The 24208-nt window shown below is 41.6% G+C and overlaps 2 protein-coding genes across 2 annotated transcripts in view; one reads left to right on the top strand and one right to left on the bottom strand.

The window, feature by feature from the left end:
• SENP1 (SUMO specific peptidase 1) overlaps window positions 1-21710 on the bottom strand; it is a 35790-nt gene extending 14080 nt beyond the window's left edge. Inside the window, exons 1-14 of the mRNA XM_063119185.1 lie at window positions 21570-21710; window positions 18066-18117; window positions 16469-16599; window positions 15660-15744; window positions 14523-14673; window positions 10688-10859; window positions 7069-7172; window positions 6734-6984; window positions 6270-6324; window positions 4552-4590; window positions 3562-3646; window positions 2996-3139; window positions 1913-2044; window positions 182-385 (exon numbers count right to left, since the gene is read on the bottom strand). Coding sequence (XP_062975255.1) covers window positions 182-385; window positions 1913-2044; window positions 2996-3139; window positions 3562-3646; window positions 4552-4590; window positions 6270-6324; window positions 6734-6984; window positions 7069-7172; window positions 10688-10859; window positions 14523-14673; window positions 15660-15744; window positions 16469-16599; window positions 18066-18081 — 1569 coding nt within the window. The 5' untranslated portion in view covers window positions 18082-18117; window positions 21570-21710. The remainder of the gene's footprint in view (window positions 1-181; window positions 386-1912; window positions 2045-2995; window positions 3140-3561; window positions 3647-4551; window positions 4591-6269; window positions 6325-6733; window positions 6985-7068; window positions 7173-10687; window positions 10860-14522; window positions 14674-15659; window positions 15745-16468; window positions 16600-18065; window positions 18118-21569) is intronic.
• Window positions 21711-23912: 2202 nt separating this feature from the next.
• The window catches only part of PFKM (phosphofructokinase, muscle), a 54769-nt gene continuing 54473 nt past the window's right edge, over window positions 23913-24208 (top strand). The window contains exon 1 of the mRNA XM_063119184.1: window positions 23913-24037. The gene's annotated coding sequence lies outside the window, so the exon portion shown is untranslated. The remainder of the gene's footprint in view (window positions 24038-24208) is intronic.

Genomic DNA, 24208 nt, shown 5'->3' with positions numbered 1-24208 from the left:
TCTCTTTTGCAAAGCTATGGCTACCTTAGGGTTTAACTATGAAAATGTTCACTCGCAAGTGTATGTTACAAAAGAGGAGCAATTCCAAAGTCGTTAAGAGTACATTTCAGACAGACAAGAGGAAGAATTTAAGGGTTTTGGTATGCACAATCTCTTTCACACAGACATAAAACATACTCACTGCTAGGCACCAGTGGACTCCAAGATGAATGGGCACCAACAGGATGTGCACAGAAAAAATATCCACTTTTTTAGTCCAGCGTTTCACAGCTTGATACTTAGCCGTTTTTAACTTGGTGAAGAAAAATGTGTTAAATGCATGAACAGTTGGAAAGCTCTTCTGTTTACTTCTCTCCATCAGCATATTCATGTAGAAGTTAATAATCTAAGGGGAGATGAAAACATATGTTGTCATATGGTTAAATGACAAGTAGTTTTCCCTCCCAAAAAAAATCTTTTTTTGCATTCCCAAAAAGTCATTCACTAAGCAAATGGTGGCATTCCACCTTACTAGATACGGAGACACGAGTCCTACAGCCCTGATGAAATCGGCTAACAAAAAATGGGATTGCTCATTAACATAAGGGCAAGTTCCACAACGTAACAGCCCATTGTGGGTTAATTTACCTGCAAGGAGCTGCTGCGCATGCCGGCTGCCATTATGAATATGCAAGCTCTGGCCAGTGGTTGCCATGTCATACAAACCTAGGCGGTGGGGATTGTTTGAGGTTTAAACAACCCCTGCAAGAAACTAGAATAGACTAGTTTAACTTCGTTTAACTCTCAAATAGCTCATGCTGCCCATGTTCGCACAACACAAGCCACAGCAATCCCCGACAGGGGTGGCATATTCATAATGGTAAATGGCACACACTGCAGCACCCTGAGAGTTAATTAACCCATGATGGGCTGATGTGTCATCCAAACCAGGTCAATGTGTATGATTTTGTAATGTTGTTTGTTTTTGCTGAGACAGAGAAAGGCCACAGACAAGGTTATAGACAGCCCATTCACCCCCTTCAAAACACCGTGAAGGCTAGGTATTTCAATTAGTGCAGTGCAGAAACAAGGAACTACACATTCAGCTACCAATACAGGCTTTCTTATGTTTGCCGCTAAAGATGCTGAGTGAGGAACCCTTTCATTGCGCACCGCTTTCCTTCTACATTCTTCCCACCCCCTGTGCATTTCAAGATGAGAGAGAGGGAGATCATAGGAGTCTGTAGTGGTAGCAGCAATTAAGGAGCTTGTAAAGGACATGTGCATACGTCATCTGGGTAAATTGTGAAGAGCACTACAGGGTGGTGCTAGCCTGTCTTCATATGTCAAGTGGCACCCCTGTAAGGACCTGCTTCGACAGGCTGATTTGTCATTTTGGGGGCTTCTGAACCACCTTATGAAAGCAGATTCTGGCCCACCATTCCATGCATCACGTCACATTTCAAGAGGTTTTCCAGGATCCTGGAAGCCAAGATCCTGATGGGCATTGCAGCAATTGCGCCAATACTAATTGCTATGCCAGAAATAGAAACTCACAAGGACCTGACTGTGTCAAAACAGTCATAGTTAACTTATGAAATTTGCTGCCATCCTTACCCAATTAATGGAGGGTACAAGTCATGGCTACAAGGTAGGACGACCTTATGCTACTTCCAGGTCCAGAGGTTGTATGCCTCTGAATTACCACTTGCCATGAGAGCAGGCCATGACCTCATGCCTTGCTTGTGGATCCATTCATAGGCTTCTGTTTGGCTTTTGTATGAAACTGGACTAGATAGGCCTTTGGTCTGATTTACCAGGTTCTTATGTTACGTTAACAGGCTCTTGCCATTCATTTGGAGATTTTATACTATCACTAAACAGCTGGAGAGTACAAAATAACATGCTTAGACAAAGAGAGAAATTAGATTACCTCATCATTGAGCCAGTTGAGATGGTTAAGGGTCTGAATGTCTTTCCTAGTTATGGTTAACCGGAAGGCTTCACTCAGCACCTCATCTTGGTTCCCACTTCGCAATACGCTCTTTATTTCCCTCTCCATTTCCTAAAGGAAATAAAGGGGATTTATAACAGAAAGGAGCTTTGGGTTTTGCAGCTTAAGAGCTTAATGTGAGCTCAAAGTCCGAATGTGATTTAAATTTGCCTCACTGCAAAAAAAAGATAGCTCTAGAAAGAGGATAGGCACTACCAAGTCTGGAATCAAGATCTTGATACCTTAATGCATTTGTTCATTGGCTAAGTGTGCATAAGCAATTCATGCTCAGCATGCCAAAGTCACCTCATTAGAAACACAAAATGGGAAACATGATTGCTATGAGGCCTCAGGTACAGGGAGAGCATCATGTGGGATTTGGGAGGTGCAGGTCAGATATATGCAGAGGTTTTTCAGGTGGCTGTGGGATAAGAAAAACTCCGGCTATTGGACGGTATAGAAATGTAATAAATAAATAAATAATAAGTACGGGGGTTGTGGGGAGGACGAAGATTGCATAAAATTTGAGAAATATGCTTTGGTGGCCAATTCATCCCAACAACTGTTCCATAGTTACACCTCCTACTCATCCCTTAAATGTCCCTTTAAGGGATCATAAGGAGCAATACATCTTTCCTTGGTAAAGTCAGTAACATCCTTGACTGGGATCAATCCTTAATTTTCTAATGCTATACTTACAAAGAGGCCTGAGGTTAAACTTTCTTCACTGGAGAAAGACCTACCACAGATCTGAGACAAGTGTCATGAGGGGGGGAAATCACTGTACAAGATGAGCAAGTCAAGGGAAGGCTAAGCTGGAACCCTTCTTCCCAACATCTAGTTATCTATGTGCAGGGAATTTATTTTTTGTTTAAAAAATGGGGCGTTCAATCATGCAATCCTCCAGATGCAGTCTCAAGTGGCACAGTCAAGGAACATGAATGGTTGTTTCTATAAACTAGCTCAGAAGTCCCTGCTTTTAGAACGCTTGTCAAGCTTTTCAGCATCAATGTAAAAACGTACCTCTGTAATTTCAGGGAATTCCTCTTCACCGTCAGCTGTCTTACTGCTTTCTGGAACAATTGTGACAGGAATCTCCTTCTCAAGAGGGACTCGCAGATGCAAGTCTATTGAATCAGGTACTGAAAACTCCTGTTTCTGCAATCTCTAGAAGACACATCCTTAAACTAGCAACATCTCACTGCTTGGATTTCTCATTTTCACGTGCTAATGCACAAAAATGGTTCACTCAGCAAATTTATTTAGAGCCTAGTTTTGCTATCAAAAGAAAATAAATGGTGAAATCTTTTGACTAACTTTAATAAGGTTTTGATCAGATCTTGGCCTCCAGCTTGCTTATCAGTTTGCAATTTGGTATTTATTTAAAATTCAAAGCAAGGGAGCCAAGTGACAAAAGTAATAGCCATCTTTTCTTATAGTCTTCAAAGCCATCTTTTCTTATAGTCTTCAATTGCATCAACCATTATGATTCTTAGCAAAAGCAAGCAAGTGCCTGGAGATTCAAGGTAACCTTGCCAGCTCAGATTTTACTAAAACATTCATTAAAAAAACACATTTGAGCATCTCACCTGGTTCTGCAGCTGCAATGCCAAAGCTTTCTGTTCCTCTATGTGTCGCAATCTTTCACGGGCTCGGGAATCATATACGCTGGTTCTAGAAAGATTTTTGCATACAACAGACTGAGCATTCAGCATTAGTATACGTAGAAATACACATCTTTACCAATTGCAGATATACTAAGATTATTATTTGTTTAGACTCCTAATCAGTTTTATGGGAGAGTTATTATGAGGTGCTTGTGTGTGCAGAGGGCTTCTGTGTCAGGCTGCTACAATCCACCAAAGTGGATTGCCAGCAAGTTCCATTGGCCCAAACATAGTAGTAGACTTCTTGCTTTCTAATAACTTCATTTCTTCCATCTATCTTTACAGACTAAGCAAAAAGGGGTTATCCACCCATTAACAAAAAAGGAGGCCACAAAGAGCTTCCTAGCCTTACAGAAGGGTTTAATTCTCTCTCTCTCTCTCTCTCTCTCTCTCTCTCTCTCTCTGAAAGCAGCTATAAAAAGGCAGTGGTTACTGAGATAAAGAATGGGTGGAATGCATGCAATATGCAAAGTCTTCAAGTCACACTAACTGAAAGTCAGAGTGTGCATTCCATTGGGCTTTTCATCAAGGTTCCTGCCATCAATTAAGCGGTCTTGCCTCTGGAGCTCCAGTATCCTCTGTGGACACAGGCATGTGGCTGATTGTTTTGGGGATAGCTCTGGCCACTCTTCCAGAGAGCTGTTGATATTTAGAAAGGGTGAAGAAAAACAATTGAAAAAACCCTCTCTCCAAATATTGCCCAAGAGCAGGGAGAAGAAAGCAATAAAAAAATGAAAAAACCCATTTCCTAAATGGACCATAGCTGCTTTAATTCAGGTTGAAATGGCAGTGATAATAGTGTAAATGCAGCATGTTTAAAGACAAGGTTAACTCTTGAATATGTGATCAAGATACACTGAGTCTATAAATCACCAACATAATCGTGAATACTCAAAAACAGAAAATACTTACAATTCTTTGATCCATAATTCAGCCTCAAAGAAAGGTGTGCTAAAAGGTGTAAGGAGATAAGAAAGGATAAATGTTTCCTTCATATGGGAAATAGATTTAGCTGAATTTCATCTGAAAGAGGATGAGAAAGGGCTGTGCTGCCTGTTTGAATAAGGCCCACAAGAAAAGGAATGCAGTGCTGGGAATCCCTCACCAGATACGCCTGCAAATAGTTTACACGAAAAGCCTACCGCAGTAGTGACCAAGCTGGAGAGCAACAAAACTCCAGGCAGAAACCTCAGATGTACCTCTGACATGCACATATCAATTTTAATTGCATTAAATGTTATTGTATTTTAGATCTTACAATTTTTAGATCTCCTAGTTTTTACTTTGGTTTTATATTGTAGTTTTAAACTTTTAAAAGATTTATACTGAGTTTGGCCACATTGTTCTATTATATGGTTTTAACTGTTGTGAACTACCTGGCCACGGTGACACATGCCTTAGTTACATCCCGATTGGATTACTGTAATGTGCTCTACGTGGAGCTGCCTTTAAAGAGTGTTCAGAAACTCCAGCTGGTTCAAAGAGCTACAGCCAGATTGTTGACCGGGGCTGGTTACAGGGAGCATACAACTCCCCTGTTAAAACAGCTCCACTGGCTTCCAGTCTGTTTCCCGGCACAACTCAAAGTGCTGGTTATGACCTATAAAGCCCTATATGGCTCAGGTCCAGGTTATTTGAAAGACCGTATTCTCCCTTATGAGCCTGCCCGTGCTTTGAGATCTTCTGGAGAAGCCTTTGTTTCAGTCCCACCATCTTCACGGGCGCGCTTGGTGGGAACATGGGGAAGGGCCTTCTCAGTGGCTGCTCCAGTGCTCTGGAACTCTCTTCCCAGGGAAACTAGACTGGCTCCCTCCTTGATAGGCTTTCGGAAGCAGGCTAGAACTTGTTTGTTCCAGCAGGCCTTTGGAGAATAATCTGTCCCTCCATCTATGTTAATTGACTTACAATTTTTTTGTGTATTTTAAACGTGTCTTTTCTTTTTTCCTTTTCAATGTAGGTTTTAAACTTTGAGGCCCAGCCTTGGGCAAAGGGGGATACAATTACAATAATAATAACAATAACAACAACAACAACTACCCAGAGAGCGCTGGCTCTTGGGCGGCATAGAAATGTAATAAATAAATAAAATTATATAATAGTCATCCCTGATTTCCTGCTTCTTAACTTTTTATGGCCTGGAAGTAGAAACAAAGAGAACTTGTGGTTGTGATATTACAGTTTCAAAAGCAAAGCTACAAAAACCACATGTGAGAATTACTGATGGAGATCAGAAAAGATGGTCAAGTTGATTTGCCCGACTGGGACCCAAAATTCCTGTCCAAAAAGGACCAAGAACTGGCTGAGGTATGATCAAAATTGTCAGTAAGTAGCAAGTAGCTGACTCCCTACTACAAGCTGGCACCTGAGCAGAGTGTCTAATTTCATCACAGGGTCAAACTTCACTACCAAAAGAAATTTAGGTAGTACAAAAGACATGGATGGCTAAAGAGATTGGCCCAACACTAGAGATAGTCATGCTGACGCCCCATTAAAATTAGTTAAGACATTAATGAATCATCATTCCAACGGGACTTAAGTACGATTAACTTTATCTGGATCTGGCCCTCATTCTCTCCTTTGCAACACTGGAAGCTCTAAAATGTATCCCCCACAAGATAGGAAACACTTGCCTTGGAGCTGGAGATTTGACGTCTTTGCCATTGAGCATTATGAGAGAGTCACATCCTATATGGATCAGAAGACAGAGCAAGATTAATCAATCACTGAAAGTAAGCTTCTTTGAAAACAAAACACAATCCAGATTCTCTTGTTATATTTCATGGTTATATAGAATATATTATGACAACCTTTGTTGCCCAGTATCCAGAACGTTAGGTTAGGATTAAAATTCTTGTCAAGTAGTTAATTAGATGGCCTTGGGCAATCAGCCTTCGATTACAATCCATTTCCACTAAAAGTGAGAATGCGCTACAGGTTTCATCTTTGGAACATGAGAACAACGGTACGCTATCTTACAGTTTGTTGCAAAGATGAATGAGATGCCTGTGGATGATATGGAAATAGCAATAACTAAAGAGTCTTTGGTAGATAAGGGAAAACATCATAAAAGTCCATTTATATCTATTGCTTTTACCTTCAGCCTGCACATCCAATGCTGGTAGACAATTTTGCTGAGTTGGTGTACTGGTGTCCTTGGGCTCAAAGGGAACGTGTGCGTGGAAACTGCGGATCGGTTGTGGCAGTGGTTCGTGAGAATGCTGCTCCTGAGTCCTCGGAACACCGCATGATTGGCTGCTTCCAGGAGGGCCATAAGTCCCAACAGGTTTCCTACTCTTATTTTCAGCTTTTTTCACAAGGTTTTTACTGGAACCTGCACATCTGGACCTGAAAACAAAACAACACACCAGAACTTCCAAAAACAAAGTAGCCAATGATGACTAGCTTAGGCAATATATTTCAGAGACTCACAGGTGGAGAGACAACAGTGAAGAGGCCTTGGAAGTTGAGAGTTTTTTCCCTGTAACCATTTGAATCAGCTGCCTGTAGATCTCTTTCTCTTCCTCTCGGACGGTCTATGGAGGCAAAACCATATACATTCTGTATCTGCATAGACATGAAACATCCTATACTACACTAGGAGTCTTCAAGTTGTGTCTAATGGTGTCATTCTAGCAGGTGGGAACTACTGAACAAAGGGGGTTTCCCCTTCCCCCCCTGTTGCTCCCTTCGAGACAAGATAGGGCGGTGAAGAGAGAAGAAAGGGAATTCCTGTTGCATGCCCGGGCTTCCCTTCACACAAGGGTTAGATCCAACCCCTCAAATTTATCAACTTGCCACTGATAAAGGGGCCTTAAAATAATTTGTCTCTATAACAAAGACAGAGAGCCTAGGAAGCAAAGATCACTTTGATCTATAAGCCCAGTGGTCAGGATTAAAATAAAGACAGTAGGGTCAGATCTGTACATGTGCTTTGAAGATCCTAAAGGAAGGGACTCTAATTAAAAAACCATTTGGAGGCAGAGTGTACAGTGCTGTTAAATCAATGCATTATAAGACAGTCTATTACTTGGCTCACTTGCATGGATACAACCAGGTAATTGTTCCAAGAACACCTCTCCATTCTGCATATCTCTTGTACTTATTTATAGTCGTCTCTCCTCCTTGTTCATTTTCTCACTCAGACCCCTTTCTCCCCCTCATTCTTTTACCCACTTGCTGCTTTTCTAGGACCTCCCCCCTCTCCGCAGTACAACTATTTTTGGGCAACTATATGGTCTTAACCTATAAAGCCCTACATGGCTTGGGACCACAATACCTGATGGAACGCCTCTCCCGACATGAACCTACCCGTACACTGCGCTCAACATCTAAGGTCCTCCTCCGAGTGCCTACTCCAAGGGAAGCTCGGAGGATGGCAACAAGGGAGAGGGCCTTTTCAGTGGTGGCCCCCCGACTGTGGAATGATCTCCCCGATGAGGCTCGCCTGGCGCCAACATTGTTATCTTTTCGGCGCCAGGTCAAGACTTTTCTCTTCTCCCAGGCATTTTTAACAGCATTTTAACAGCATTTAACAACGTTAAGTTTGTTTTTAATGGACCCCACAATTGTTGTTTTTAAATGGATACTGTTGTTTTTATACTGTTTTTATGTGTGTGTGTGTGTGTGTGTGTGTGTGTGTGTGTGTGTGTGTGTGTTTTTAAATTGTATACTTTTAATGTTTACTATTTTTAAATGTTGTAAACCGCCCAGAGAGCTTCGGCTGTGGGGCGGTATATAAATGTAATTAAATAAATAAATAAATAACTATCTTCTCGTACCCTGCCTTTCCTAGGCTTCTTTGTCTAGGGTCTTCTTCCGACTGTGCCTTGGGATTTTTAACGGTTTTTAATGCTTTATGTGTGTATGTTCTGTGTTTTAGAATTTTAAATTTTGCATACGTGTTTTTATCTCAATTTTAGAATTTCTGTAAACCGCCCAGAGAGCCCTGGCTACGGGAGCGGTATATAAGTGAAATAATTAAATAAATAAATCAGAGCAGCTCAGCCAGTGGCAACCAGAGACCTTGGTATTTACACTCTTCTGTGGCATTAGGGCAGCTGAGCCAATCGCTGTGAGACCATCACCACAAAATGCTGGTTAAGTCTGTAAAATGCAGCACTTAATGCAGCACCATTAGTAGAGGTGTTCAGAGCGCCGTCCGGCTCAGTTTTATTGGATGAGTTTCAGTTGTTGAGGCCCAAGGATGTGGACAAGGTGCTTGGCCAAGTCCGGTCGACCACCTGTGTGCTTGACCCTTGCCCCTCGTGGCTCATTACATCAAATAAGGAGGGGATCGCCGGCTGGGTCCAGGAGGTTGTAAATGCCTCCATGAGAGAGGGAGTGGTGCCGGCCTCTTTAATTAGACCACTCCTGAAGAAGCCTAATCTGGACCCGGAGGCTGTTAACAACTACAGGCCGGTGGCTAATATCCCTTTCCTGGGCAAGGTGCTTGAGCGGGTGGTTGCAGGACAACTCCAGGCACTCTTGAATGAAACGGATTATCTAGATCCATTTCAATCGGGCTTCAGGCCTGGTTTTGGAACGGAAACTGCCTTGGTCGCCCTGTGGGATGACCTCTGTCGGGAGAGAGACAGGGGGAGTGCGACCCTGTTGGTTCTCCTAGACCTCTCAGCGGCCTTCGATACCATCGACCATGGTATCCTTCTGGATAGGTTGTCTGAGCTGGGAGTTGGAGGTACTGCTTTGCAGTGGTTCCACTCCTACTTAGATGGCCGATTCCAGAAGGTGGTGCTGGGGGATTATTGCTCTGTGCCTTGGCTCCTAAGCCATGGGGTTCCGCAGGGCTCTATTTTATCCCCTATGCTGTTTAACATACACATGAAGCCGCTGGGGGAGGTTATCCGGAGATGTGGACTGAGGTGTCATCAATATGCGGATGATACCCAGCTCTACCTTTCCTTTTCATCAAACCCAGGTGAGGCAGTGACTGTTCTGAACCAGTGCCTGGGCGCGGTAATGGACTGGATGAGGGCTAACAAACAGACTCAATCCAGACAAGACGGAGGTACTGTTAGCGGGTGGTTCATCTGTCCGGCGAGGTGATGTTTGCCCTGTCCTGGACGGGGTTGCACTCTCCCTAAAGGATCGGGTCCGTAGTTTGGGGGTGCTCTTGGATCCAGAACTGTCACTTGAGGCACAGGTGAACTCAGTGGCAAAGAGCACCTTTTATCAGCTTAGGTTGATATACCAACTACGCCCTTATCTGGACAGTGATAGCCTAGCTACAGTGATCCATGCTCTGATAAACTCTCGTTTGGATTACTGCAATGCGTTATATGTGGGGCTGCCTTTGAAAACGGTCCGGAAGCTTCAGCTGGTACAAAATAGGGCAGCCCGTTTACTAACAGGGACTGGCTGGCGAGATCACATTACGCCAGTCCTTTTACAACTTCATTGGCTGCCAGTCCAGGTCCGGGCCCGATTCAAAGTGCTGGTATTGACATTTAAAGCCCTAAATGGTTTGGGGCCAGGTTATTTGAAGGAACGCCTCCTCCCATATGTACCTACCCGGACCGTAAGATCATCTACAGGGGCCCTTCTCCGTGAGCCCCTGCCAAAGGAAGTGAGGCAGGTGGCTACTAGGAGGAGGGCTTTCTCCGCTGTGGCACCCCGGTTGTGGAATGAGCTCCCCAGAGAGGTCCGCCTGGCGCCTACATTGTACTCCTTTCGTCCCCAGCTGAAGACCTTTTTATTCACTCAGTATTTTAACACTTAATTTTAACTTAAATTTAAATTATACTGTTTTAACTCTGTATTTTAACCTTATATCAATTTTGCTGCGTGGTTTTATCCTGGTTGTGCTTTTTATACTGTATTTTGTATTTGTGTTTTTAACCTGTTGGTTGTTTTATGATGGTTTTAATTTTTGTGAACCGCCCAGAGAGCTTCGGCTATTGGGCGGTATAAAAATGTAATAAATAAAATAAAATAAAATAAAACTGTACAGTAGCCTTCCCAATTCAAGAAAATTCAAAGGATGAGACTCTCCTTACATAGGCAGCTTAAATTCTCTCTGCTTTTCACCTACCTCTTCTGCAGTGCTGATGAATCTCCTCTGGGATTTCTTGGGACTTAGTAAGCTCCGGCGACATGAGGCACTCCATGATGGACCAGTAATAGACTTAATTGGAAAGGATTTCTCATAGGCAGAAACGTGGCAATGATGGTTTGATTTCCCTATGAAGGAATTTGATATCCCACTGCAGAAAAGTTCAATATATTAGTCTACTTAGCCAGTGTTACAAAGATATTCAGATTTTGATTCTTCATGTTGTAGAAACTCAAGTAGAAAAACAGAGCAACCCAGGAACTGCCAATATTTAGTAGGAGTGAGCAAGCATGCTGCTTCCCGCATGTTTGTTGCTTCTAAACCTGGAAACTCTGCGTTGGTTAAGGGTTAAACAACCCAGAGTTAACCCAACAACAAACCATGGGTTGCCAATACAGTTGTCACTTAAAGAGTTAGGATTTAATTTTCCAGATTTTAGTTTATATCATAAGGTTTATCTGTTATCTCAAACAATTTAGAAGATATTTCTTCATTTAATGCTCCTGCAAGTGTTGTTTTGGACTCAAACTATTTGACACCTTTTTCAGCTAGATGGTGCTAGTAACTAGGCATATTAAAAAGAAAGGAATGGTTTCACCTGCAACTTTGGTGGCTAGAGACATGCCGCAAAATAAGGTGGTTTGCACAATCAGAATAAGTCATGGTGGCTTATTGTGAATTGCGATGTGTGCTGGGCAAAATCTGCACATTCACTGTCTGACTGAAGCTTATTGTGTTGTCTGAACCCAGGTAGCATGGCTTGTTGGAGGGTTAAACAAACATCAAATAACCCTATATGGATTATCTGAGGGTTGCTGAACCCTCTAACAAGTTGTGCTGCCTCGGTTCAGATGACACGATAAGCTGTGACTAGCAGAGAGGAATTGATATACTTTATATCAGTTAACAGTATCAGACAATGAGTTTTACTATTTCCAATACTGTGCCATACCTATTACTTATCTAGTGCTGAGAGGCAATATATTCAATTACAGCACCTTTTGATTTTATATCTGGGCCACCAGCAATGAGTGCTTCTATACCGTTGGAGGAATTAGTTGGATCGTTACAGAGAGCTAAGCCTACAATAGTTGTTTATAAATGTGTTTTAGAATATAATAAACTGGATGTTCAGTATGTTAGAAAAGGATGAAATTGGGAATTCGAATGCTCTAATTAATGGAAAGTTGCATTAGCTTCCTTATGTACTATTTCTGTAGATTTAAAATTGAGGCTGATTCAACAAAAATGATGTTTTGTGTATAGAGTCTACTTATATTAACATATATATTCCTGCAGATATCTTGAAGGCATTCAGAAAGAAGATCAGACTTATTTTAACATTGCTAAAAATATAAGGAAAAGGATAGCTATAAAATGTGGTCAAGGATCTTTCCAACTGAACAAGATATCCTATGGCATCTTGCACTTTCAGATTGCAGCATTTTGAAAACACATTCTTGGCTGCCAATATTTTAAGTAATAATAATGAGGATGATGGCGATGATCAAATCTTTCTAAGCCAGTTGCTCCCAATTTCTACGATGGGTCTCTCACAGGAGATGTGTGCCTGAGAAGCATGGTTTATTTTTTAAAATCAAGGAGACTATTTGGTCTCCAATATAAATTAGGAGATATGGTTGTAAAGATAATGAATGTGAAGGTCCAATGCCAAGAGAATCCTCACCTGCAAATTGAATCAAAACCTACCAGCAATTTATACATGAGGCCACCAGATGGGGCTGGACGCCTGTACTTTTCACACTACATTTTTTGCAATTTACATGCAAGCACACTTGGACCAAAAGTAGATTTGATGCAGCATTACCTAACTTGAGTGTGCCAAACTCCTACAAAGCAGGGGCTGAAGAAAATGGCTGCAGGCAGGAGGTGAACCCTTTCTCTACCTATGCTTTCCCTCCAGAATGTTTTTTAAATCTTTAAAAAAGCTGTTTCTGGCCTTATTGGGAGGAAAACAGCTTTTAAGGAGTGGTTGCAGAAGACAAGTTTCACTATTCCTTCCGTGTAGCAACTTAAAATTAAAGGTGTTTGATAATGACCTGATGCTGACACATGAGTCCACCATTATCATTTATTTATTTAGAATATTTATATACCGCTCCCCGCTGAAAAATTTCTCACTTAACATAAGAAAACCTATGCTGGATGAGATCAAAGGCCTATCCAATCCAGCATTCTGTCCAGTTACTGGCCAACTAAATGCCTGTGGGAAGTCCACAAGGAGAACTGGGCCCTCAAAGCCACATATCTGAGTTGCCTTCAACCTACTTACTACCCAATGCTTTATATTATTCCTTTCTTGTAGGTGCTTTCCAGTCATTTTTTTAAAAAATTAAGTTTAGCATAAGCTCTGTGGCTTCATATGGGGAAAACTGTTCTAGTCCATTGTGTGATTGAGAATTTCACCCAAAAAAGGGAGCAAAACATCACAGAAGTATATAGGAGATAGTCCAGAAGAGGTGGAATGGCGACAGGGATTTGTGCCTGAAAGGTTCCCAAGGCTGCAACTGGACTCCTCCTGTGGCAGCCTAATTAAACTTAAAGCAGATTAGTGGCAGCAGATTTGCCACAGATTTTAAGAACTGACTCCAAACATTTTGCTGTTTCGTAATACAATATCCCTCCCCTCTTTCTTTCTTTTAGTTCTTCAATACAATGGCAAATTACCCACCATGCAACTAGTTGTTTTACTACTAGGATTGCAAGTTCTCTCTCTCTCACACACACACACACACTCACATGAAGAGCTCACTGTCTTGTGTGTTACCTAGGATCAAACCTAAAACACTTTGGATTTTAGTCAAGGCAGAACACCAAGATAGCATAGCCTCTGCACCTGGAATGTTTACATACCATTATGGGAAATCTCAATTTTCACTGTGCTTTATTTAATTTATGCTTCTGGGGTTCAGTGGCATGATTCAAAATGCATTTTAAATTTTAGATAAGCTAACAGTAACTTACACAAATGTCAACGATTTTATAGGAGACTGCAGGAGGGAGTTTCAAAATTGCCAAAAACTGGTTGAAATGCCATCCAATTAACAGCTTACAGGATTTTTTTTTATTGAATTCAACACAGAGAATTTCAACTTTCAGCTGCTACTGAGTATGCTCAATCCCCATTGTGCTATTTTGCAGGCAGGGGTTCCAGCCTTATTTGATTCTATTATTATTATTATTATTATTATTATTATTATTATTATTTATTTATTTATATAGCACCATCAATGTACATGGTGCTGTACAGATAACACAGTAAATAGCAAGACCCTGATCTTTCTCTTGCATTTGAGAGTTGTAGTCTCAGTTTACAACCTAGGACTTGTTTGTCTTTGGTGCACAGACATTGTAATAATCTGATACTGTAGAGTTTTTAGAAATCATTTGAAGTAAATATCTTAACACCTTGTCTTAAACATTTTATTCAACATAAAACATCCCGTAATCCGTTTTTTCTTCATTTTTTGGGGAAAAAATTCTACAGACCAGGGGTTTCACCAAGCATGCAAATACCTCTCTCCTGTTTCTCAATATTCATGTTTTGGCTCTGTTTGTGTTGGCACTGTGCTCAACTGTGTATCTATACACAGATATATAACATTTACTATTTTAAGTATTGATAGATGTGTTTCAGGTTGTTCGGTATTGGAAATGTGAATGTTCCTATTTTAAGTTTCTTGTTATAATTATGTACAGGCAATTTTTAATTTTGTTTCAGCCAATGGCTATAACAAACAGAAAATGATTAAGATGTTAAACACAAAACAAAATCTAGTGAAACTTTATGTACCTTGGACTCTTGCGTGTTTCACTGCGACTTGCTCTAGGCATCTGTAAAACAGGACCGAGGTTAGAACTGCAACTCCTCCACTGTCCATTGGCACTTGTTCCAAATGTTCTTTGCACACGTACTGCTTGATAGCTCTCAGAGGATGGAGGTTCTGCTAGGAGAGAAGCACTGAGCAGTGAATAAGAAGTCAATAGCCTCACATCCAGGTTATCAATTACAAAACAATGTCATTGTCTAAAGCATCATTGGCCTCTGAAGGGGCTCCATCCATGTATACAACATATTGCTTAGGTAGTGTAAAGTAACTTGAAAGAGACTAGAGGTTTCAAATAAGATTTCCAAAATTCAGTTTTGCAGGAGCAATTACAACCAGCTTGTCTCACTTTAAACTGGCCTGCTCGAGCTGTAAATTGCTGCCTGCCTTTTAAGGAGTAACTGAATAATTGCCTACAATGTAATCCCAATTTACACAGTCACTCTTGAGGGGAAAACCCTCATCCTTTAACCCAGGAATAGAAAACGTGGCAGCTCATATACCAAATCTTACCAATCCTAAAGGAAGGTTTAGTAAAAATGTTTGCCCAATTTTAGACATAACTTTTTCAAAAACAGCCATTCTACAGTTTAATTAAAAAAAGGGTCAGATACAATGCACATATAACGTGTACATGTTCATATGAGTACAGCTCTGTCCAAGGGCATATATTCCATAATGGGGAAGCTCTAACTACTAGGTGGTATTAGCTTTATCATGGAACCCAAGTTCAATCTGCACTGCAAAAATACATTTCTGACACCTGAACCATAGTTTGGGGGAATGGAGTGGGACCCAAGAATACAGAATCCCTGCTACAAAATAATGTTCTCACTGTAAGACATTTCTGGTTACAAAACTGAACCAAACAGCAGCAGTTTCCCCTCATGAATAAGAGACATTTCATGCTTTTATCCAGTTTGCTTCATTGAAATGCACTCTACATAACCGAAGTTTTAGACTCAACCATAAATTAAAGCGAGAATGAAACACACAGCACATGCCCCTTTCACCAGGGCATTTTCACTACAGTGCTATAATCTGCATGTATTTTAAACCATCTTAATCAGACCCTCAACCAAAGCCAATACAGCTTGCCTTACCTGAACAGTAATTGAAACTACAGGAGGCATTTCCAGATGGACAAGGAAAAGGTTTCTCCAAACTGTCAAATTTGTTTGATAAAAACTAACAAAGAAGGAAATAACAATCAAAGGATATTCAAAGAAAAGTTCACATCCAAAGAAAGGCAAAAAGCTTCAGCAGTACATGTGAAACAAGAGTTGCAATATATGTAGAACCACTAGAATTTTGCTACATGAAAAACTCAGAACTGGTTATGCAAAAGCAAAGAATGGCATATTTAGATATGCAACATTCTAGGCAAGGAAATTATTTTACTTTACAGTATTATTTAGAATTGGTCAACAATTACTATAAGAGGGTTGGAAAATATTAGAAAGATATGGAATTTGAGAAAAGGGTAGAAACTACTTTATAAGGTGCCATTGCTGCTTCTCCCAGCCAGCAGGATCACCCTTAACTTCAAGATGTTAAGGATGATGACAATAAGCCTTATTATGGTTGAACCACAGGTATTCTGTGATAAATTCTACATCATTTTCTACTATCATAAAATCCCAGGTGCCCCAAATAAAGGTTCAACTTGTAAGGGACTGAAACATATGAAGCTCCATTTGAATAGCTGGAGTGGCACAGTTATGTCCCTGGCTTCATTACTTTTACATTAAGGAAATCTTGAAAGCAAGTAATTGCTACAATTCAAGGAGCAAAAAATAATCATATTACTTTTGATACTGTTACATTAGAAAGTTAGGAATTGATTCATGAGCTAGCTGGTGTATTAAAAGCATTGCAAAGGTAAGGAAGCAAAAGCAGCTGATTCCCAAACCTTGTTGCCAGACAACGGAAACTGATCTCCTGAGAGAGCATTCTGTTGTTGAGGAAGAGTCTTGAACACAGAAGTGTGATTAGCTAACACATAGTCTCCAGCATCCATCTTCATGCAATCAGTAGTTTCATCTGAAAGAAAAAGCTCCTTACCATTTGATTCTCAAGAGGAAAGGAATTGAACACAAACTAAGAAAGATGTTCACTGCTGCAAGCTCTATTAGGACTTGACAAAAAGCACAGGTAGAACAAGTTCCCTGTGGACTATGCAAAGTTTAAAGAAAAAATGAAAACAAAAGCTGATTCAAAAATCAAAGAAAAACTAGCAGCACCAGAAAGAGGCAGCTCGTGAACATTCCCCCTGCCCTTGTAACAACCTTCATCTAAAAAGGAAGGTAACCTGGCAAACACATTGAGCAATCAAGTATCAGCAATGCTACTGTATGAACTGCAGCTTGCTGAATTGTAATATTCTACATGGTTTTAGTGACTGTCTCATTTCTCAAAAGGTACAATTGGCATTCTTTAAAAAGACAAGCAAGCAGCATTTCAATGTATTCAGATTGAGAAGCAGCACTTAGCTAAATGTGACTGAGAATAAAATTAATCCCTGTCTCTCATTCATAAATTTGGTCCTATGGATTGCCTTTAAGAGCAGCAACACAAGCAGAATTTCTGCAACCATAGCTAAAGCCCAGTCATGTGATTGTGAAGTGGAGAAAAGCTGAGTTGTCCTCTCCAACTTGCTAGGAACTTTCTACCACCACACCTGCTCATTTCCTATGATATATACAGCCAGCGTATGTTTGCAGTGGACTAAAAAAGCAGATAGGATGTAGAGCAAATGGGCCCTACCTCCTCCATACATGCCCCATACTGTCTTTTCTGTCTGCCAAGCATCCCAGAGAACAGTTGGGGAAGCCACTGTCTGCAAGATTTGGGTCAGGTCCCAAAGCTTACACAAGGCATTACTTGGATGAGAAGCTCATGCGTAATCCTATAAACAAATTATGGAGAATATCTGGCTTGCAGGCTGAATTTGTGTGAGATCACTCCTGGGAGCATCACCCACCTACCAGAAGGGAGAGGGGGCAGGAGAGCAACTGAATCAGTGTCTCAAGGATCCCTCCTTGAGGTCTCAGCTATGTTGGTTTTGCTCCTCCTTCAGAAAGGGAAGGGGGAATGAAGTCGGTGTGCAACTCAGCTGGTACCTCAAGGAGCATCTCCTCCTTAAGCAGCTGGCTAAATCTGCTTTGCCAATCCCATGACGCAGCCACTGCCTCAAGAACAACTACCAAAGGTACTAGCTAAGTTTCGTGTGTGTGTGCATTGGGAATGCATGCCAGTGGGCCCAGCCCACTGCTAACATGTGGCTCCCAATGCACTTGTCTGGAATGCATTTGGCCCTTGGGCTGAAATTGGTTCCCCATCGCTGCTATACACAGAGATGACACCATAAGGGTTCTCTAGACTGAGCTGTAAGGTAAATTTGAACATGTCTGAATGTACAGAAAAGGAGGATACTTCATTGAGAAATTCTTTAACAACTTGAAAAAGGCTATAAACAATGTCAGTTAGTATAAAATATGCAGACTCACCCATTACTACACTCATCACATAACTGACACAGATGCTGAAAGCTTCGAGTGCCTGAGAAGAGAGAAAGAGTTATAACAAATGTATTGCATTACAAAAAGGCTTTAGGCCAAACCTCATGCATTTTTTGCTTGTTACAGACATTCCATTTTCTGAGTAAAAAGGCTGGAAGAAGATTTGGATTTCTGAAGGGAAAAAAGGCATTTCCTGAAAAAGTAAGGATGAGCAAAGCAATCTGAACTCCTTTGGACAACTGCTCAAGAATGGTTAGGATGGGGTGAAGGTGTCTCCCTGCCAGCTGGCGAAGCTGCATCCCTCATGGAGGCACCAGTTATGCCCAAGAAAAGATCTGCAGGAGTAACTGTACAGCCATCTCCGGGCCATGTTCCTGCTGGTGATAGGCCTCCCAAACAATGCATTCTAGGAGCAGCCTTCAATCCCATGGATGCAAAGCCCTTCATTTGCCAGAAAACTCTCAGGAGTGCCATCTCCCCATGCTAGCCTTGAGCTAGTATAAATACCCCCTGCCCCCTCAAAAAATTGAATCAATGGGGGCAACATTAAAACAAAAGATTCACATGGGAGAAAAAGGCAGTAATTCCACCCTGCCCCACCCCCCGCCAATGCAAGCCAGCAGAGCTCTGATCATGGCAATCTGCCACTTTGTCTACCTCCCCTTCTACACTGTACATTAAAATGTCCATTAGACCCAGGGCTTATGGTGTCCCATGGAATCTTGATGGGTTACAACAAAGTTAAACTCTGCAGGTAAGGCTGAAAGTGGACACTGTATAATTGTACACATCCTTCATCTGTTTACCAGAGTTCTTTACTGTCCATCCTCAAACTATTAAAATACAGTGGGGGAAAATACCTATGATACATCTATAATACTTATGCAGTTTAACCTTGAAAGCAACAACCAGGGATATTTTGGGGGAAGGGGAAAAAGGAAACCCTGTCGTGAAAGACGTTTCTTCTTCATGTCTTCAGAGTTTCTAGAAATAGAAATACTACATTGCTAAATAACCTCAAGGCAGGCTCTCTAAAGCTGCCCTCGAATAAATGTCAGGGCTTTCCTCCTAGTCTGTCCCATTTCCCACTCTGCAATAACGTTTGTGCCACATTTCACGTGTATTACCAACTCAAATAATTTCTTGGGAAAGTGTATTATTGTCCAGAACTCTCTCTCTCATTATTGGCTACAAGAGGCAAGTTGTTTTCTGTTCCTCATTATATCCTGGAAAACAAAAACAAAACCAGAAAACACAGCATATCTGTCTGCATCATTGATTCGCAATCCTTCTGACTATAAGGATCATAGTGTAACTGATAAGTCACAACCACTCAGACTCTCGTATGTACCATGCCTCTGAAGTACAACTTGTCTATACTCACAGCATCATTACAAAGCTAAGGGAGATGCATACCTATCCCACACTCCTCTTCACATGTTGCCTGTGTAATTAAAAGTTAACAGTGGAACTAGTTTTTCAGGATGTAATCACTCATCTAATTGTTCTGCATTATGATGATTTTGCAAAGAAGTGGACTACTTTATTGTGCTGAAGACAGGTTATTTTTCAGGACAAGGAAAACATATGGTATGCGATTAGGTGTGTTATCTCCCTCTCCCAACCTAATTTTCCTATTCTATTCTCAGTTAAAGTGTGGTAAGATAAGAAATTTTTGCCATTTTCACACAGTAACTTTAGAGGAATTTATCTATCCTCTCTCACTGGAAAGGTAGGAAAACCCTGCAAAAATGAGAACAGTCAAGAGCTATTAGCAGTTAGGGTCACTAACTTACCTTTATCTTTCTTCAGTCTCTCTTGTATTCAGAGAAAATTATAACAAATACAAGATCATCATTACAATACACACTAGAGACAAGCTGGACCAGTTATGCGGCATGACTAATTGTTCTTACTTGCATGGAATAAAATTATATTACCTTTTTCTTAAAGAGAAAGTTATATACGGTAAGTAAACCAACATACTTGATTCCTGCATTGAGCAGGGCTCGATGGCCTTATATGTCCCTTCCAACTCTACTATTCTATGATACACATGGCTACTTCAGTATTTTTTTTCCTAGGCCAGAAAGCTGGTAAGGTGTTGGCAGAAGAATTTGGAATGAAGTTACTGAGTTCATAGGTCAGCAAAAATTGGATAGATTCACATCGAAGGCAGTGACTACAATGATTAAATTACCTGGTGATGTTTTGGTATGGCGACTATTAGTGTGCAGAGCATTACCAAAATTGGGGATGGGGGTGTTCCAATAGCTAAAATCATACTGTTGCAGCATTACCATCTCAGACATCACCTTCTGGTGTTCCCATCTGAACCTACTTTAGACTGACCATATGCAACACAAGACAGAATTCCTGTACCTTTTAATAGTTGTGAGGAAGAGGAAATTTTGACAGGTGCTGCTCATCATGGCACAATGGAGCAGGTGTGAGAAAAAAAACAGTATTTGCCAAAATCCTCACTACCACAGCAACAGTTAAAGGCATAAGTCCCTGCCCTCCTTAGCATTGGTTTATCTTAATTTACTTTGTACAGGGGGATTCCAATGACAACTGTGGCAGAGTGGACTGAAGAAGGAGCACAGGAAGACAACATTGGTTGTGTGTTAATAACAGAAATTGGTGGAAGCAGATGAGAATGAGGGGAACATCCCAGCCACACCTATTACCTCAGGAGACACACACTTCCCTGTGCCTGTTTGCATTCTCCTTCCCTCTTTATTGTTTACTACAACTTTATTAGATTGTAAGCCTATGCGGCAGGGTCTTGCTATTTACTGTGTTATCTGTACAGCACCATGTACATTGATGGTGCTATATAAATAAATAAATAAATAATAATAATAATAATAATAATAGTAATAAATAATAATGTGCATGAGACAAGTGATTATGATTATTACATTTATATCCCACCTTTTTAACACAGCCTTCCTCCTGTCTGCTTTAGCCTCACAACAACCCTGTGAGGCGGCTGAGAGCCAGCGACTGGTTCTCATCAAACCAAGCAGACTACGGACTTCTTCCCATCCCTTGATTCCAGCTCCTCTCCCTGAGGTTTTACTCTTTCCTCGGACACCCGCGGGAAGAGGCTCAGCCTGCTACGTTTGCTTGGGAGCAAACAAGGCCTACCGAACAGAGTGGGGCTTTACTTCCAAGTAACCGGACATAAACAAGGACAAAACACCAAGTCTCAGACAGACCCCGTCAGTCACGGGCAGCCCTACTACTTTAGGGCACAGGTGGAATTTGAACCGGGACTTTCCCGCTCAGTCAGTCAGGCGCTCTCACCCGCCACATTACAGGGACGGACTTGGGGCCCCCCCAAAAAGTTAAAAGCGGGCGGAGGGGACAAAAGAGGCAACAGGGCTGCTCAGGGATACGGGTGGGGCCTCGGCGGCGGAAGAGACCGCGGGGGTGGGGGTGGGGGAGAACGGTTTCCATGACGACCAAACCTGCCCCCCCCCTTACCGGGAACTGAGGCGAGCGACTCTCCGTGCACCAAGCTCTCCCTCCTTCTGCCCGTCCCTTCTTTCTTTCTTTCTTTCCAACCGGATTCGAAGAGGCGGGAACGTCGAGGCAACCGGAAGCGGAAATGCCTTCCCGGTTGCCTTGTCCTGTCCTTCCGTCTTCCGGGGAGGAAGACTCTGAAAAAGAGGCGGAGAGAACGGAGATTCTGAGAGAGGCGGGGCCAAAAGAAAGGGGCGGGGAAACCTAGGTAGGAAGAAGGCCCGCGCATGCGCCGGTGCTTAAGGAGGGCGGTGCGTGGGCGTGTTTGCTTTGTATGCACGTGTTTCTGGATGGTGGTAATGTGTGATTCTGCCCTATAATAATGCTGTTTTTCCTGCGGTTATGGGAAGGGTAGAAGTATGTGTGTGGCATAGGTAGTTTATTAGTGACCTCGCATCCTAGTTTAATGTAGGCGCTCAGGACCTGGCTGCAGGTGGATCAAATCGAAGGAATTCTTAGGTGAAAGCAGGGCTTGAATGAAGGTAGTAGCATCGCCCTGTTTTTTCCGCCCAGACTCTGCCTTTTAGCATGGGAGATCTATTTTGCCATCGTACGTAGGCAAAACATAGGATGCTGCCTTATGCCAAAACAGACCATTGGTCCATCTAGCCCAGTTTTGCAGACACTGACTGGCAGCAGCTGACCAGTCTTTCAGGCAGGAGATTTTCCAGCCCTACCTGGAGATGCCGTGGATTAAACCTGAGATCTTCTGCATGCAGATCAGCGGCTCTGTTGCCCCTCTCATAATGGTTAATACCCATTAGGATCATAAGATTATTGGTTCATCGAGCTCAGTATTTTTGCTATACTATCTGGCAGCAAAGATTTAGACAGGGATCTTTTCTAGACTTAATATAGATGTTAGGGGCTGAACCCGGGAGCTTTTGCATGCAAACCCTATGCTTTACCACTCAGCTATATGGCCTTTCCCCAAGGAATATCTTCCTCATTGATAGACCTGTCCTTCCTTTATTTGTTGAATTCTTTTCAAAAATGTCTTCTAACATTGTGCACTTTTGTATGCTATCTTGAAGTAAGCCCTGTTGAACACTGTGGCTTGCTTCTAAGTAAGATTGTAGGGATGGGCACAAACATGCAAATCATATACCTGGTGGGTGAAAAGTAATGTTATGTTGTTTGCATGTAATGATAACCCATTGGTCTAAAAAACAGTGGGTTATCATTACATGCAAACAGCACATCACTAATTTCTACCCACCAGATGTATGATTTGTAACCAATGGATTGTTGATAATGTGCAGCAACGCACCTGCCTTCTATGTCTGAACCCAGACCGCTAGGTTGTTTAGGGTCTCATGGTATTTTGAGGCAATGCTGAGTTGAGAAGAGTATGTGGATATATTTGCAGTACAAATGTGATGGTGCATATGAATCGGGGGAGGAGCTGGTTGGAAGAGAGAGAAGAAATGTTTCAGTGGGCTTTTACTTGTTTGTGGTTCTGGGAGAGTAAGATTGTTGTCTTGAAAAGCAGACTCACAATTTTTCCTATAAAACAAAGAATGGTGTTCTTGCTTTTATAGGATACCTTTATATGCATGTATTCAATCTTTTCTGTGACCCATTGATATCATCATCACTGCTAGACAGGGCCTATTCTATGAGTGATTCTTTCATGTAACTTGGATGTGTGCCATTTAACATGGGGGAAAACTCACCATTTTATATTCTCAAGATCCACTTATGCAAACATATAATTTGTTTTGTTGCTTATGTTAGATCTACGTTGTAGGTTAATTTTATTTCTGTATGGTATCAGCTTGGGGTCACAGTATCTACAAAATATTTGTTCTATCTTGTATTCATTAGTTCTCCATTCAATTACCTTTTATACCAGGCAAAACAAGAAGCCTAAAAACAAATGTTTATTATGGCATAAGCTTTTGTGGATGCATCTGATGGTGAGTTGTATACCATGAAAGCTTGTTGCCATAATAAATTTGTTAGTCTTTCAGGTTCCACAAGACTCTTAGTTAGTTTTGCTGCAACAGGCTAACATAGCTACCCCTCTGGAAACTGGGAAGTCGCTTATATTCTGTGTGGCCACACCAATGTAAAAGATCCTCCTGATTTAATGTAAGAGATCCTCCTGATTTAAAATAAGTAATCTTGTAAAGCTGAATTGGAATTTTTAAAGTTGCACACCAACATGACTGCGACATTTTCAATGAAAGGCCACAACGTTTATATCCACCAATAAGAGAGAGGTATAGCCGAGACAGCTGTCTAGAGGCCAGGCATAACATCTATAAATATCCTACAGGAAAGCCCACATTTTCTGGTTATGTGGGCTCCGCTGGACCTCTCTGTGGTAGGGTCCAGTCTTTTCATTTCAGTGTCACTTACATTTGCAGCTGTTGTTTTCTTCTTTACCTTCTACTCATTCTCTGAAGAAAAAGAAGAGCAACCAGGTTGGTGCAGCATCCCATTGCAGATTTGTTTAAATTGTTTGATAAAAGCATCTTGGGGCATTAGAACACTATGAATAGCTTCTTAGCACTCTTCCACTTGGAGGAAGAGTGAGCCTGGTTCAAATCCCTGTTCAGTCAAGGAAAATACCGTGTGGCTTTGGGCGATTTGTT

This window comes from Elgaria multicarinata, chromosome 3 (assembly GCF_023053635.1).
Source record: "Elgaria multicarinata webbii isolate HBS135686 ecotype San Diego chromosome 3, rElgMul1.1.pri, whole genome shotgun sequence".
Lineage (NCBI taxonomy): Eukaryota > Metazoa > Chordata > Lepidosauria > Squamata > Anguidae > Elgaria > Elgaria multicarinata.
The sequence above is the reverse complement of the archived record's forward strand: the minus strand, read 5'-3'. Positions and strand labels throughout refer to the sequence as shown.